The sequence below is a fragment of the Branchiostoma lanceolatum genome, chromosome 18 (assembly GCF_035083965.1).
Source record: "Branchiostoma lanceolatum isolate klBraLanc5 chromosome 18, klBraLanc5.hap2, whole genome shotgun sequence".
Classification (NCBI taxonomy): Eukaryota; Metazoa; Chordata; class Leptocardii; order Amphioxiformes; family Branchiostomatidae; genus Branchiostoma; species Branchiostoma lanceolatum.
In genome coordinates this window covers 13,031,217-13,046,713 of record NC_089739.1, presented here as the reverse complement: position 1 = coordinate 13,046,713, position 15,497 = coordinate 13,031,217, and the positions used below count along the sequence as shown (strand labels likewise).

General features: G+C 38.3%; 1 protein-coding gene across 3 annotated transcripts in view; it reads right to left on the bottom strand.

The window, feature by feature from the left end:
• The window catches only part of LOC136423775 (sodium/potassium-transporting ATPase subunit beta-1-interacting protein 2-like), a 35,053-nt gene that overhangs the window by 14,416 nt on the left and 5,140 nt on the right, over nt 1-15,497 (bottom strand). For all 3 annotated transcript variants that reach the window (XM_066412062.1, XM_066412061.1, XM_066412060.1), the window contains exon 2: nt 3,348-3,485. In XM_066412062.1, the coding sequence (XP_066268159.1) occupies nt 3,348-3,485 (138 nt within the window). The remainder of the gene's footprint in view (nt 1-3,347; nt 3,486-15,497) is intronic.

Sequence of the window (15,497 nt, the reverse complement as noted above, 5' to 3'; positions counted from 1 at the left end):
TTCGGAAATATCATTGCATTGTGGTTTCGGACTTTGATATCCTGAAAAATGACCATATTACATCTATTCCACAAGATTGCAGAAGAAAAAAAATGATTTCGTCAAGAAAACGACCAAAAATCGGCATAAATGATACCATATAGTGAGGTTATAGCATTACGTCCAGAGTGACTATTTACGTACCGCAGCTTGGCCGATCTGGCAACGCGAAGCACTTCGGACCCAGAAGATCCGGGTTCGTGTCCGTGCATGGATTTTTTTTTTCTTTTTAGATATTGAATATCAAAAATATATATTGATATTATATTAATCTATCAATATCATATTTATGAATATCTTTTTTTTTTCATTAATAAATAAAGAAATATTTTATATTTGTTATTTTTAAATATTCATTTAATATATACAAGGCCTTTGTCTTATGAACAGGACTTCATAGATTCCAAACCCGGCATTCGAATTTTTCTGTTCATTGTAATGGAAAATACCGTGCAGCGGCTCCTATGCGCGGTAAGATAATTCTTGCAAAACACTCGCCACTAAACTTCTATCCCCGATGTAAACAGAGGCTCTTGATGTTGTTTGCAAAACAGCGATTCTTTGTTACAGTAGCAAATGCTCCATTGTTCAGTATCGACTTCATTCAGACAACACGGACGTGGAAAGTGGCGCCCCTCGGCACAAAACTATGGGAATTTTCATGAATTTTAGCAAAATTACCCAGGAAAATAAGGAAGAAATGTTGTAAATGCGGAAACCAGAATAATACGGATGAGGTAGCTGTTGATTTGTTTGACATTTGGTAGTCATTTTAGATAGAACCTTAGCTGTTATGAACTTCTATTTCACTTAATTACCATAGTGCTGATGATTCAATGGTGCTTTTTCAAATTTTATGTTTTATTGCGTGCCATGTACATAATTACATTGATAGCTTTTATAATGAGCCTATTATACATTTTACAAATAAGTACAAGTTGTAGGCCAAGACCAGCTTTTTCAAAAGCACTTAAGTTAAGTGACGTAACTTCAAAATTGCTTTCCCCAATCTGCCTTTCTCTATTAAAACAGTACTCATTTCCCAAACTGACAATTTTTCTTATAGACTGAACAGCCCTTGAGTGACTTCCTCTGGCAGATTTTACTTCAAGTAAAGGGAAAAGACAATTCACACTCATAAACGTAGCCGAAACGCCAGCTTTTTTTAAAAGCTCTCGTTTGACCAGCGATTGGATAAATCTAGGTCAAAATTTGCATACGGAGGTTACGCGGGGTTGTTTTCCTATCCCGGAAGTGCGCTGCGATACAGCGCGGCACTCACAAATATCGTACACAGAAAGGAATACATTATGACTTGTGTAAGTTTTTGTGGCCAGATGCTTTCAAAACAGACACAGGACTAGTATTTCTCGCCCTGCCGCCTGGTGGTGTAACAATGAACGTAAATAAAGACAATTCAAACTCTACAACAATGAACGTAATTTTTCGGCCGCGTGACTTCATACCACGTCTTGTGAAGAAACTCTAGTGGATGCGTACCGCGTTACGTCAGTATATTACTAGCATACGATTATAATTACAACATGTCTTCTAAAAACAAAAGCAAGACAATCAAGCAAGCGGCTATCGCCATGGGATTCCAGAAACTGCCACCGGCGTAGCGGAAACCTTTGGCCGGGCGGACTAGCAAGCGCGCCTTGCGCGGTAGCAGCCCAGAAGTCGCATGCCGCGGTGGTCGGAGGCACACGCCGTTGTATGAAAACTTGCGCTACCAGATTTTCTGATCTGGTCTTATCCTTGATCTGATACATGAGAAAACATTTTATTACCACTGTGTTTCTATTTTATCAAGGTATCAACATCATAGACGGTCAGCCGCCCCTGTTCCAAGCTCCAAACATCCACTTGACCTGGCTAGAACGCCGCTTTCACTGCGATCGACTGATTTTGTCAACGTTCAGGAGAACCTGCTCGGAACTTGAAAACTAGAGATATGATTATTTAAACACCGAAATTACGAGCATCTGCTGAAAATACTTGACAAAGGCTCCTTGGCTACACCGCCGACAGAGGCCCGCTGTGTAGGCGGGGCACTGTTTTAGTGATGTCGCCGCCCGCGCATATGAATGGGTAACGACCCCGATAACTTGCGTTATCGCGCATAGCTAATCAAGAGGCTCGGACAAAACTCACCCGCCTCAAATGCGTTAATAACGCGTTGCCGTAACGCGATACTATCGCGACGATATCGCGACGGTATCGCGACGATAACGCGACGCTATCGCGATATCCGTTAATTGTAACTCAATCAGTACTGTATTTTTCCAAAAAGCCATGAGTTAGGGCTAGATTTCTGCGAAATCCCAAGAATATTACACACATTTTATTCCTGATTTACAATTGTGGGCAAAATGAATATAATAAATTGTGTTTTCCTAATTATATACAGTACTTGCCATTCATCCGAAGTGCCGCTATTTTTGTCTGTGGGATTGGGTCACAAAGTAGTATGGGTAAGGGGTGAAGTCAGCCATCTCCAATTGCCCTGTTTTAAGGGTTCAGTCAAACCTGTACAACTACAAGTGACCACCTCTACATTTATACATATCAAGGACCACCTGGCCATTGTGACCACTTTTTGTTGGTCCCTTTTAAACAATTTTTCCAACTGACACAAGCATTTCTGAGAATTCTGTCTAAAGTGACCACCTGTCCACATAGACCAGATTTTATCAGTCCAGTGGTCTTCTTTGGCAGTTTTCCTGTCAAAGATGAGGCACAAAATTTGACATTTTTGGAAATAAACACTTCACCAGAATTTTTGACACAGAAATGACTGTTAGTGTCAGAAAGAGAAATCTTTAAGGTATAATCAAGCCAATTATAAAGAAAATCCTACCACTTAGATTTTCACAATAACCCGGCGCGCGAGGTAATGCAACACGGCCAACAGAAGGCAACAAAGGTCAATCTGGGTCAAAGGGTTTACCTTCAACGCGGACGGTTATCCGGAAATAAGGCTCGGGTCCGAAATCAATTTTCACCAAAAACACACCGATTCTTACGCTTTTCAGCCGTGTTGGTATCGAATGTCAGTTCGCAGCAAATTATGAGAAATGTGAACTCAAACCTTGACACTCGAAACCCTTTCGTCACTTTTTTGTCGTACACTACCACAGACCCCTGTCGCGGAAGAACTGGTGCGTGCACCATTAAGGATATAGAACACATATGGGATTATTGGGAGTCCCGGTAAACTAACTAAGATGGCAACCAGGCTATCTATCTTCAACACATTACTTAGAAATAGTTCAACATAAAGGAAAGCGAAAGATAAAGATACTGACCACGACGATATATCTTGGTCTGTACTGGTAGGTGCCGAAGAGCCCCAGTATGACACAGATTATCTGGAAGAAGTTACCGATGATGGGAGCCCACATGTAGCCCAGGAAGTCAAACACTTGTCTTTCTACTGTGCCAACCTGGAAGGAAAAAAACACAAATACTGTAAAATTCCTATTTACGTACGCACCCCTCCTTACGTACACACCCTTGATTTGGGGACGATTGCGGGCCTGACTCAGTGAGTTGAAACGTTCAGGGGAAAAACTCTCCTAATAACGTACACAACCCCTCTCCAGCATTTCGGTGGATAGTTAGAGGTTGACATGATCATCCTTCCGATGATGTTTACCGACTTAAAGCGTTACTGAGAAAATGTTTCTGGGTAGACAATGTCAAAGAATTCAAATATATGTATTATTTATTCTTTATTTGTGATTGATTGTGTGGTGGCATTCCACACTTCATTTGCATGAAGATGTACCATACTCTCAAGCTGATATGCGATTTTTCCGAGGAAGAACCCCTCCTAATGTACGCACCCCGACTTTGACGTCAGCCTTGAGCACCTACTTGTGACTTGAAAAGTTTAAAAAGTGTGTACGTAAATAGGGATTTTACGGTACTGTTATTCTTGTTACTTTCACTGTAACTTTATGTTCACTGTTTTCATGGTCACCTCTGTACCATGAACTTATCATCACTGTGAAAAAAACCTTGTAATTAGTTATAATTCCTTCACACATCCGTTCTGTAAATCACTTGCCACCACCGTGAAGTTAAAGTTCAGTGAAAATGTCCATTTTTCTTATTACACCGTAAAATTTTGCCACCGTGAAGATAAAGTGAATTACAGTAAACAATCAGTTATATCTACATACAATATAATATTCAATGCATGACTATATACAATAACTTTGAATTCACATTTAATCTTTATTGCATTCCAGAAAATCACTTGTCTTTCTACTGTTGCAATCTGGAAAAGCAATATATATACAGTATTAGAAATTGATTAACTTATAATTAGGTTTCTGTATAAATATAACTCTCTCACGACATTATAGATTCAAGACGTTACACAATGAATTAAAGTTTAATTCTAATACTAACACAAATGGAACATGCACATGTTTTTTCAAGCTTTCTCCCAGATAAAATCAGACATGTTTTGTTTTGCTGCATGTTTGTATTATTGATTGACATGTGCAAACAATCTCGGGCTGTTGTTGCATGCCAAGCCACTCCTGAAGTATTCCTCTCAGTGTGACACAGGCCACTAATGCCTACTCCATGTCAGAAGGAATGTACTAACAGAGAGAGAGAGAGAGACAGGCATATTGAACTTAAAGGTGCCCTAAGCGATTTCAGGGGGTAAAACTTGAAAAATTCTGGGGAAAGCAATTCTGTTTGGTGAAATTGAATTTGACATCTACTTCCCCATATTAGATAGGGGTGGATACCGGTTCGCTGGACCTGATTCGGACCTTTATAACATCCAAGAACCGAGTCCAAAAAACCTGAAAGCCAAAAACCTGAGTCCAAAAAAAAACTGAACAAAGTACAAATGTATTTTCTATCTTGTTTGATAAAAAAGTGTTTTGAGTCTCCCCTCTGACAAAAAAGGCATTTAAAATAAGTGAAACATTCAAATATCAAACACTGGTTTGTCTTGAAAGTCTTCTGACCAAGAAACTTTTTCTAGTTGTGCGTGCCAATATCAATTCTCAATGCTTAGTATTGGTCTAATAAACAAAACATCAACTGGACATGATCAGGTCCAGGTTCAGGTCTGGACCTGAACCTAAATCTCTGGACCTAAACTTGGACTTGGGCCTTACTAAGCCAAACCAGTATCCACCCCTAATATTAGCACATTTGCATCATTATTTCATAAAAGAGCACAGAAACAAGCCGCGAGAGGAATATCTTTAATTTATTGGTACCACCCAAAAATCAGCCCAGAATCCAGCCGTAACCGTTTTCTGTCGACAATTTTCGAGTTCACACCACATAATGACATCGCATTTTTGCTCCATGATGGTCGATATGCAATGGAGTAGTGTTATTTAGAGTTACTATCGATAGAAATCACTAAAAAATATTTTTAAAATCTGACTGTCAACACCCTAATATTGCTTAGGTTGCCTTTAAAGGGTTCAAAAATTCAGACTCTTTCCAATGTCCTTGTATCCACCTTGCTTTCTTGCTTTTTTTTTTTTAAGCTCAACCCAGATAAAAGGTCTGACGACAAACAACAAAAGCTAGAACCACCACAGATTCAGAAGAGGGTACCGCTAGCATCTTGTAACAACTCAGGGACGACTACTGTAATCTGAACCATTTACTTAAAGATGCATGGATAGAAAGAAAGCTATTGTGAGTGTATCCTACGGAATTCTCAGTAGCCCCCCCCCCCCAAAAAAAATACACAGGTACAACTAGACTTTAAAACTACTAAGGCCACACCATGTTAATTTCTTGGTTAACGGAATTTTTAAAAAAATGCTATATTGGAAAATCAACATGAAAACAGGATCTCACAGGAAAGTTTGTAATTTGGGGCACACAATTTCAGGGAATGAACAGGGTCAGGTGCAAGTTTTCACCCCAGCCTTCTGTTTTCATGACTTTTTTTGTTGCTAAAATAAAAAAAAAAAGATTTGTTAACCAAGAAATAAAATTGGTGTGGCCTGAGGTCCTAAGAATACGCAAAAGTTTCCAAAAATCTCACTAACATAGGGAGCGACAAACATTAGCACTACATGTAATTCTATACAAAGGAACGAAATGAAGAACACTCTATTTTTGTCAACCTAAAAAAGGAGGTGCGTCATTCGATGCCTAAGAATTGTTTGCAACAATAACATTGTGTTTAGCTGTGAAGACGGGGATTCCACCATTTCCAAAAATATTCCAGGATAAACAACTACAGGAATTAAAGGCTAATGCCTGAAATGCCTGTCAAATTGTCCCTAAGCCACATTTCCGGAAATAGCTTTCAAAAATTTTTTTCTTTTGGGTTGTACATACAACTACAAGCACTAAATTTCTGAGCGAAATGATAAGCAAATATATTTCTTTGCCCAGCTAAAACAATTCAAACAGTGAGTTATCCTTAATATCATCATCATCATCAGTCGACATGCTTACGCACCATCGGGGTTATACCGCCCCTTACGGGATGACATACATGTACATGTACCCTTTTATTGGCTGTTACGAGACGGGGATGCGCCAGGTCTCCCGCCCGTAATATTATACTCCAGCATAAACTTGATAAAACAAGACCATAGCACGTCTCCAGGTCAAAAGATACAAAAAATGGAAGTTCTGCTGCAGTATCAAGGTCACATACCAGGGGGCCAAAAATCGACCTTGACTTTCATCTTCCGAACACCAACCAACAAACCAAATATCATAATCCATCTAGAGGTTCTTGAGTTATGCTGTCTGCAATAGTCTGGAAACACAAACACACACAGACACAGAGACACAACCAAAACTATATCTCCATTTTGTCACAGATATAAGGCCACACCATTTTAATTTCTTGGTTAACTGAATTTTCCTTTAAATACTAGATTGGAAAATCAACAGGAAAACAGAATCTCAGAGGAAAGTCTGTACTTTGGTGCACACAGTTTCAGGGAGTGAACAGGGTCAGGTGCAAGTTTTCACCCCAGCCTTCTGTTTTCATGATTTTTTTGTTTGCTAGAATTAAAAAAAAGATCCGTTAACCAAGAAATTAAATTGGTGTGGCCTAAAAAAAGGGACAGAAATACCCAACAGTGCTTTCTGACAATTACCCAGTACAAATGGCTGATCCAGGACTAAAAGTCTGTGTATGTCAAGGTCCTGTGTCATCCCATATGATATCTCTTCTCTCCCAAGGGACAGGGTAATCTCTTTATAGGGCTGGTTTCATATGCAATATTCTGGTCTGTATATACGTAATAGAGCATGAGGAATATTTATGGTACGGTACAATAGGTAATAATTCATAATTGATATGAGAAAATCCTGGCTAGATTTCAATCCATCAAAAGGAGTTAGAATAGAAAATCTGAAAATTGAGCGTCATGTGCCAAGCACAGAAAAATATGCCATTTTTATGGCAACGTATCAATTTATATACAGGTACAGTATCATAAGAACACTACATGAAAACTGCAGAATAGAATTATTGAACAGACTTTTCTACCCTTAGATTTATGACTATAAGATTTTGTTTTAGGTACAAATCTTGACAAATTTACTTCAACTGAACACATGTCTCAATTTGTGCTTTACAAATTTGTCACTCATAAACATATTCCTAATGCAATTGGGTTGCTTCTAGCTATAAATTAGTGCCCCCCCCCCCTCCCCTCTTTTGAAAATAAGTTACATTCTGTATCTGTATCTGTATCTATATAGCCGGTATAACCGCCATTCGGCATAACACACCAGCTTCGCAGGCACGCGGCGCAGCAGTTGGTTATATTACGCCAAACGACATTGTAGTACATACAGTATGGATGAAAGGAAAAATCTAGATGTTTTATGTAAACTATGCAATGAATAAAACGTCACAAAAATAGAGCTTCCCATGGGTACGATCCTATTTTTCTCTTCATAATGGGATTGTGGATATATTTCCTGCAGTAATTGGCATTTGGGGACATCGGTCTATGGGGAAAAGTGGTGTACCATGGTTCGCTGGGCTCAAAACACCCACCTGAAATTTACCGAAAGACTGCAGAAGAAAAATACAATCATGTTGCAATTTGAATGTCAGAAAAATTAAACCATCAATACAACAAAGGTTTTATTATTTTTTCTGGCACTTAGGCCAAACCAATTTAATTTCTTGGTTAACAGATTTTTTTGTAAAATTGTAGCACAAGTACATCATAAAAACAGAAGGCTGGGGTGAAAACTTGCACCTGACCCTGTTCACTCCCTGAAACTGTGTGCACCAAAGTACAAACTTTCCTCTGAGATTCTGTTTTCCTGTTGATTTTCCAATCTAGCATTTTTTTTTAAATTCTGTTAACCAAGAAATAAAATTGGTGTGGCCTTAAATGTCAAGAAGTCTGCATACTATATACAGTATTCTAGTGTAAAATAGTGCCTTTACTGATGTGACATAGCCTTACGCAAATATCTAGGTGCACCCACAGTAAAAAAATGCACAGCTCTAATTTTGGTGCACAAAAGTAAATTTTGAGCCCAACATCACCAATCATACATTGTAGAAAACTGGATTTATGTATTTCAAGCCCTGACTGGGTGTTAAAAATGTGGAAATGTGTTTTACGCAGGTTCAAATTGTAGCAGGATAGGGTTACAAAACAATGAATATGATTAAAGGTATCACTTACCATGGCAGCTTAGGGCAGTTAAAATATTTTTCTTTGCTCTCTTGTTCCAATTTCATGCTAGATAATCAATTATGTATTCAATTTCAAAGCACAATTAAGCTGTTCCCCTACTTTGAAACTAACATACATGTATAAACGCAGTATACAACAACAAAAAATACAGAAGAATTATATATTGTTATATACATTGTATCCTTGAAGTAAAAAAATTCAATGACCTAACAGTCATATACTAACACCTAAGTTTCTGAAATTCTTATAAATTACAGCTTCGTAGAAAACATATTATCATATTTTTCTATTTCCAATGGAAAGCAAGTTCCAATTTATCTTATGACATAAAATCTATCATATAGACCAATTGGTCACCGTGAAATTGAACTATACAGTGTCACATACAACAGCGCCAAGAGACGGATCCATAATTCCTTCCATATCAATGTAAATGCATTTAAGTTCGCATGGTTTTTATTTCACGCTAAGGCGAAAATGGAACTTGTTTGCAGTGGTTTTAAGTTTGAGGCAGCACTATAGTCACATACATGTACTGCTATAGTATTGGACAAAAATGTTTGCGGTGGTTTTAAGTTCGCGGTGGAACGTACCCTACTATGGATTTTGAAGCGACTCTATTCTATCATATTCACTTTGTGGTCCTATAGAAACAAACTATAGAAATTGCCATTGGGAATATACAGTGTTATGCTAGATTAGTCATCAGATGTCGCCAACACATCAGGTCCCCCTACTCTTCTCGATAAGTGTGCTGGGTTCTTTTACATGTAGAAGTTTGATGCCTGAAGCCCCTTTATACACTGAACTGTAGGCTTAATGTCCCCTCCTAGGCCTGCCTACCACCTCCCATAGACTTGGCACTTCGATAAGTGTGCTGGGTTCTTTTACTCGTAGAGGTTTGATGCTTGAAGACCCTTCATAACCATACATTGTACCGAAGGCTTAACGTCCCCTCCCAGGAAAAACTGTTCACGTTGGCTCACAGGTCAGAGATCAGCAGATTTTGGACAGCTGGCCACCTCCCATAGACTTGGTACCTCTCGATTAGTGTGCTGGGTTCTTTTACACATAGAGGTTTGATGCCTAAGGCTCCCCTATACACTGTACAGAAGGCTTAAGGCCCCTCCTAGAGTCCTAGGACAAACTGTTCATGTATATGATGTTAGCAAACAGGTCATAGATAAGCAGATTTTGGGCTGACGGCCACCTCCCATAGACTTGGCACTTCTCGATAAGTGTGCTGGGTTCTTTTACATGAAGAGACTTGATGCCTAAGGCTCCACTAAACACTGTACCAAAGGCTTAACGGCGACAAACGCTCACAGGTCAAAGATGAGCAGATTTTGGCTTGCCTACCACCTCCCATAGACTTGGCACTTGTGTTCCACATGTTTCACATAAAACATCCTGACTGACTTCCCTTATAGCTGTTGGCATACAGCCAGGTCAGGGGTCAGACTAGTTACAGCTAACAGGAATCAGCCAAGACAAATATAGTGCTAGCTTTACCGTGACCGAGCCATCTGAAACATCCAAGATTTATTTTTGTAGGGAAAGATGTATACCTAGGGTGGGGGTAAGGCTGCCTTTTTTCTGGTATTACTATTAGGTTCTACCAATGGTATTTTACACTGTTAGATGATATTATTAGGCCCAGCAAGGCAATGTGGAATTTGCATTTGGTATACTCGTCTACATTCTATGAGAGAAATGCTTTAGTTTCCAGTCATCTTTAAATTCCAGGATAAAACAATTGTCGCAAAATCCACCTTATGTATATGCTGCAACCACTACAGATTTATTTTAAGGCCTTCCGAATAATGTAAATGAAAGTAATGAAATAAAATTACACTTAATTGAATAAGACAGCAAAAATAGAAAATCTAAAATATATACATCTCATATATAACACCCTACGAATTTATAGTCTGTAGTTGTCAATTCCAATTTGCAATATCTCACATAATACCAGTGTTGGCATATACATTGGGACCATGCCAGTACAGTTTAAAATGTTATACTAGTATGCACCGTGCACTCCACTGCGCAACTCTATTAGCTGGTCCCTCCCTTCAAGTCATTGTGTAGTTTATATGGTTGTATCATGTGTATGTGAAAAACTGCACCATTCTCTAAAAAATGCACACTCTCATAATTGTATTGTGCAATGCACACATTGTCATAATAAATACTACTTACAATGTCATGACTAAATCTTCACGCTTTCCCTGTGTTTGTAGAAAGCTGCACAGTTATATATAGCACATATACAGACCTGTGGCTCAACAAGTAAGCTATTGGGCCTCAATTATCCTCTAGGGCTGACTTTAGAGCTGTTTTATCTTAAACCTCACCAGTGTGTATGGATCTCTCTGGATATCCTTTGGAATTTTGTGTTAAGGCTGTTGTTTCTGGTAACCTTCAGATTTTGGGGTTGCTTTCGCTGAATTTCAAGGACGATGTGTTTTGTGACATGAAATCTAGATTGTAAACAGAAATTGCCAATTCCATGGCAACTTTTACAATCACCTCAATGAAAGAAATGTCACATAAAACTCAATTTCTACCCCATGTTCTTGACAAAGTTTAGTCTAGGGTTGTCACCCCAATGACCCTGTATGTTTGATGCTAATTGGTTCACCAGCCTTGTGTTAATGATGGAAAACATTCCTCTCTGCCATTGGCCGGATCTTTGATAAGTTCAGGAAGCACTGCCAGAGTTTAACTTGACAGGGGGAAGTTGGGAATTTCTGGTACTTGTCAAGGAGATAAGGAACAAAACATGGGGTACATGTTTGTGGAGATTTGAAAGTGCCACACATACGTATACGGTGTATAACAATGTTGAATCTGAGACTCAGCAAATGGTCTATTCCAACAGCAGTTGTGCATGTAAATTTGTAAACATAAAAATAAATCACACAGGTTTTGTCCCCTAGCAGCCTTTTGGAAACTGCAGGGGCCTTTTTGTCAGACACTTTGAAACTCATTTTTTTAATGACTTCTAGAAGCTGTAAGACATTTAGCAAATGGTCCATTCCAACATCAGTTGTGCATGTAAATTTGTAAACATAAAAATAAATCACACAGATTTTGTCCCCTAGCAGCTTTTTTGGAAATTGCAGGGGCCTTTTTGTCATACACTTTGAAAGAGAATAACTCTTTTTTTTTTAAATGACATCTAGAAGCTGTAAGACAAAGCAAATGCAGCGTTCCAACATCAGTTGTGCATGTAATGTAATAAGGCGCCTAGCCGGTAATTTATCAAGCAATATGATTACCCACAACATATGAGCTTAGACGTGAACTCTGCGTTCCCAGACCCTGCAAATATCACCCAGTATATTGATTCAACTTGAACCAATCAGTCTTGGTCTTACTTAGACTGCAACCTAACTCCCAGCTGATCTTTCCCTAATCAAGCAAGTCTACATGAGGCGGGGTTGCTTAGTCCCATGGCTTCATGTGTCAACATGACGTATTAGAAATTCCCTTTTTGCATAAAACATGAAGTTATACAAAACAAATGTAGTTTACTATTGCTAAAGAATAATGATACTGCACTACCTTGTTGGAATATCAGTTAATTTTCAGACATTGCGAATTTTTCTTGAATTCATTAAAAGTTGCCTGTTTTATTGCGTTCAACCTTTTCCACACCTACACTGTAGCGTCAATTAAGTGCTCTGAATTTCGAGGGAAAACCTTTGCATATTATAAGCTAGACGATTGATTACATGTACATGCATGAACATTGCAATCATAAGCGAAGCATGCAGAGTATGATAATTAGAATACTTGCCATGGCTTTCATACATGTATCCACGTAATAAGATACACAAGGTAACAGTTACTCTTGAGAAAGCAACTGGATACAATTTGGAAATGGTCAGACGTTTCAGACTAGATATATTCTCTGTCTTTCTTCAGTATTACTAAACAAGTATCTGGAATTACCAGGTTTTGAACACAATTACGATGAGGAACACCTGGTGTTGTGAACCATACATGTATATTACAAAACACATTTAGTACAACACTAAATGCAAGGCAATGAATACTATATAACCAGGGCTCGAAATAGTGGATGCATGTGCACCTGTGTGCACCCAAAATTGGAGCTGTGCACCTAATTTTTGACAGTGGGTGCACAGGCTATAGCCTTATAGGGTAAAGGCACTATTGTATACTAAGTATAAAGAATATTCTTGAAATGTAAGTATCAGAAAAAGCAATATAACCTTTTGTTGTACTTTATTTCATGTATCACTTGTCTGAAATTTTAAGGTTAGCTATAGAAATACAGATTGAAGTTCTTATTAAAAGCATAAAATTTTGTAATTATGTTTTGCTGACATTCAGCTTTATTCTATGTGGTGCACCCAAAATTCTTTCTGTGCACCTACTTTTTTGGGTTGGGTGCACCAGTGCACCTATTTCCAAAAATGAATTTCGAGCCCTGTAACAAAAACATTTAGATTTTAATTCCAGGTATGCATGTCTTTGAAAAACGCACATAACATCTACCAACATAATTCCACCAGGGTACATGTAAGTAATTCCACCACCCTGAAAAGATACATTCCAACAGATTTCCAACCTAATGTCCCCCAGTATAATGCACTCCTGTATATCTAAACTCATATCTGGGGGGTGCTGCACAAAAGATCTCTCAATCCCACTGTTTTTCGAAGTGGTGGATTTATGTAACTGAACTGAACTGGATTTATGTAACCTGGTGGATAAATGTTAATGGCGGATACATGACTGCGTTTCACTCACTGGTGCAATTACAAGTTCAATACAGCACATCGTCGATATGATGAGCAAGTTCATTACAATTTCAATATAGCTAACGACACTATTAATTACTGGGGGGAAATGAAGAACAATTCTCGCTGGTACGGTTTGTGGCTACGGTGGTGAACGCATTACGTACTAATAGATGCGTCAATTACTGCTCAGGTTGAAGCGTTCAGAGCCATAAATGTACTTCTGGAGTAATCTCCAAGCAGCTATACATGTAAAGGGTCCTAGTGGCTTCCTATGGCACTGCAGCATAATTTCTGGTTGTGATATCTCATGTTCTTAACACTAGGTCACGATTTTTGGGTGTCAGATACCTTTTGGGCTTGGGAAAAAGTTGCATATAACTATTATAAGTTTGGCCCCTAGCATCTTTCTGCAAACTGCAGGGGCTTTTTTGTTGCAGAATTTGGTGAAGTGCTCAAACTCAAAGCCATATGAGTAAACTTGCCGATTAATCTCCAAGCAGATGTAATGACCTGTCTTTTAATTTTTATGCATGTTTTTGCAACATTTGAAATATCTTTCTAGTCAGTCGTGGCATGCATTTTTAAGTCTTCCCAGGACTTACAAAGATGCAATAATTTGAAAAACTTCAACATTACAAAGATAGATGTAAAACACTAAGGGGACTTGAAAGCACTGAGTCTTGGTGACTATTCTATAGTATTTTGCTTTTTCCAGTTGCACATTTTAAGTTTTCACAGACTGATTAATTATCATAACATGCATTTGTCAGCAGGTTATAAATATTGTGTATAATTTATGACATGAATGATTATATACCACACAGGCATAAAATGACTGCTTGTACCTTACTGTGGTACAAGTAATCAAATTCTCCTATTGCTAGGAGATTTAGCATAGTAAACATAATAATAATGTTATGGGAGTGGAGCATTTACAGCGTTATTAATGATATTCATATCATAATTCTCCCCCTAGACATTTGGAATTTTAGAACAAGTTAGTGCTGTAGCTTCTGTGAGGGTGATACTTTGCCAAAAACAGGCAAATATCATGAATCAAAGCAAAATTACCTAAATATAGATAAACATTGAAAGGATAGTTCTGAGATCACATGTCATAAAAATTTGGTTCAGCAATATCATTCCACTGCTTACGTAAAACCCACTTACCCAGGGTGAAATTGCAATTATTGCGATTGTTTTTGAACTCCTGCTTTTTTTACCTAAAGCAACCTGACAAATCCAGCTTTGCAGGGGTGGTAAAGATTTGACGTTTGAAATGTAGATACGTGTGTTTTTAAGTGATTGTTTTTGATGGCTTAACTATGTGTGGCATAGGAAAGTCCATTGGGAGGTCCCTCCCCTTGAATATGATTTCTATGGCAGAGGATGTGTGAGATACAGTACTCAAACATTGTGAAGCCTATTATATATATACTACCGTAAAATCCCTATTTACGTACGCACTTTTTAAACTTTTCAAGTCGCAAACAGGTGCTCCAGGCTGACGCTTAAGTCGGGGTGCGTACGTTAGGAAGGGTTATTCCTCAGAAAAATTGCATAACAGCATGACAGTAGTACGGTACATCTTCATGCAAATGAAGCGTGGAATGCTACCACACAATCAATCAGTAATAAAGAATAAATAATACATATATTTAAATTGTTTGACATTTTCTACCCAGAAACATTTTCTCAGTAACCCTTTAAGTTTAAGTCAGTAAACATCATCAGAAGGATGATCATTCATATGTCAACCTCTTAACTATCCACCGAAATGCTGGAGAGGGGGTGTGTACTTTTTCTCCTGAATGTTTCAACTCACTGAGTCAGGTCCGCAATTGTCACCAAATCGAGGGTGCGTACGTTAGGAGGGGTGCGTACGTAAATAGGAATTTTACGGTATATATATACTAGTCACTGATTTCGGGGGAGTATTTTATGTCTAACCCTTGAAAGACAGGGAACAATGGACGATAAACCAGATACTGAATGA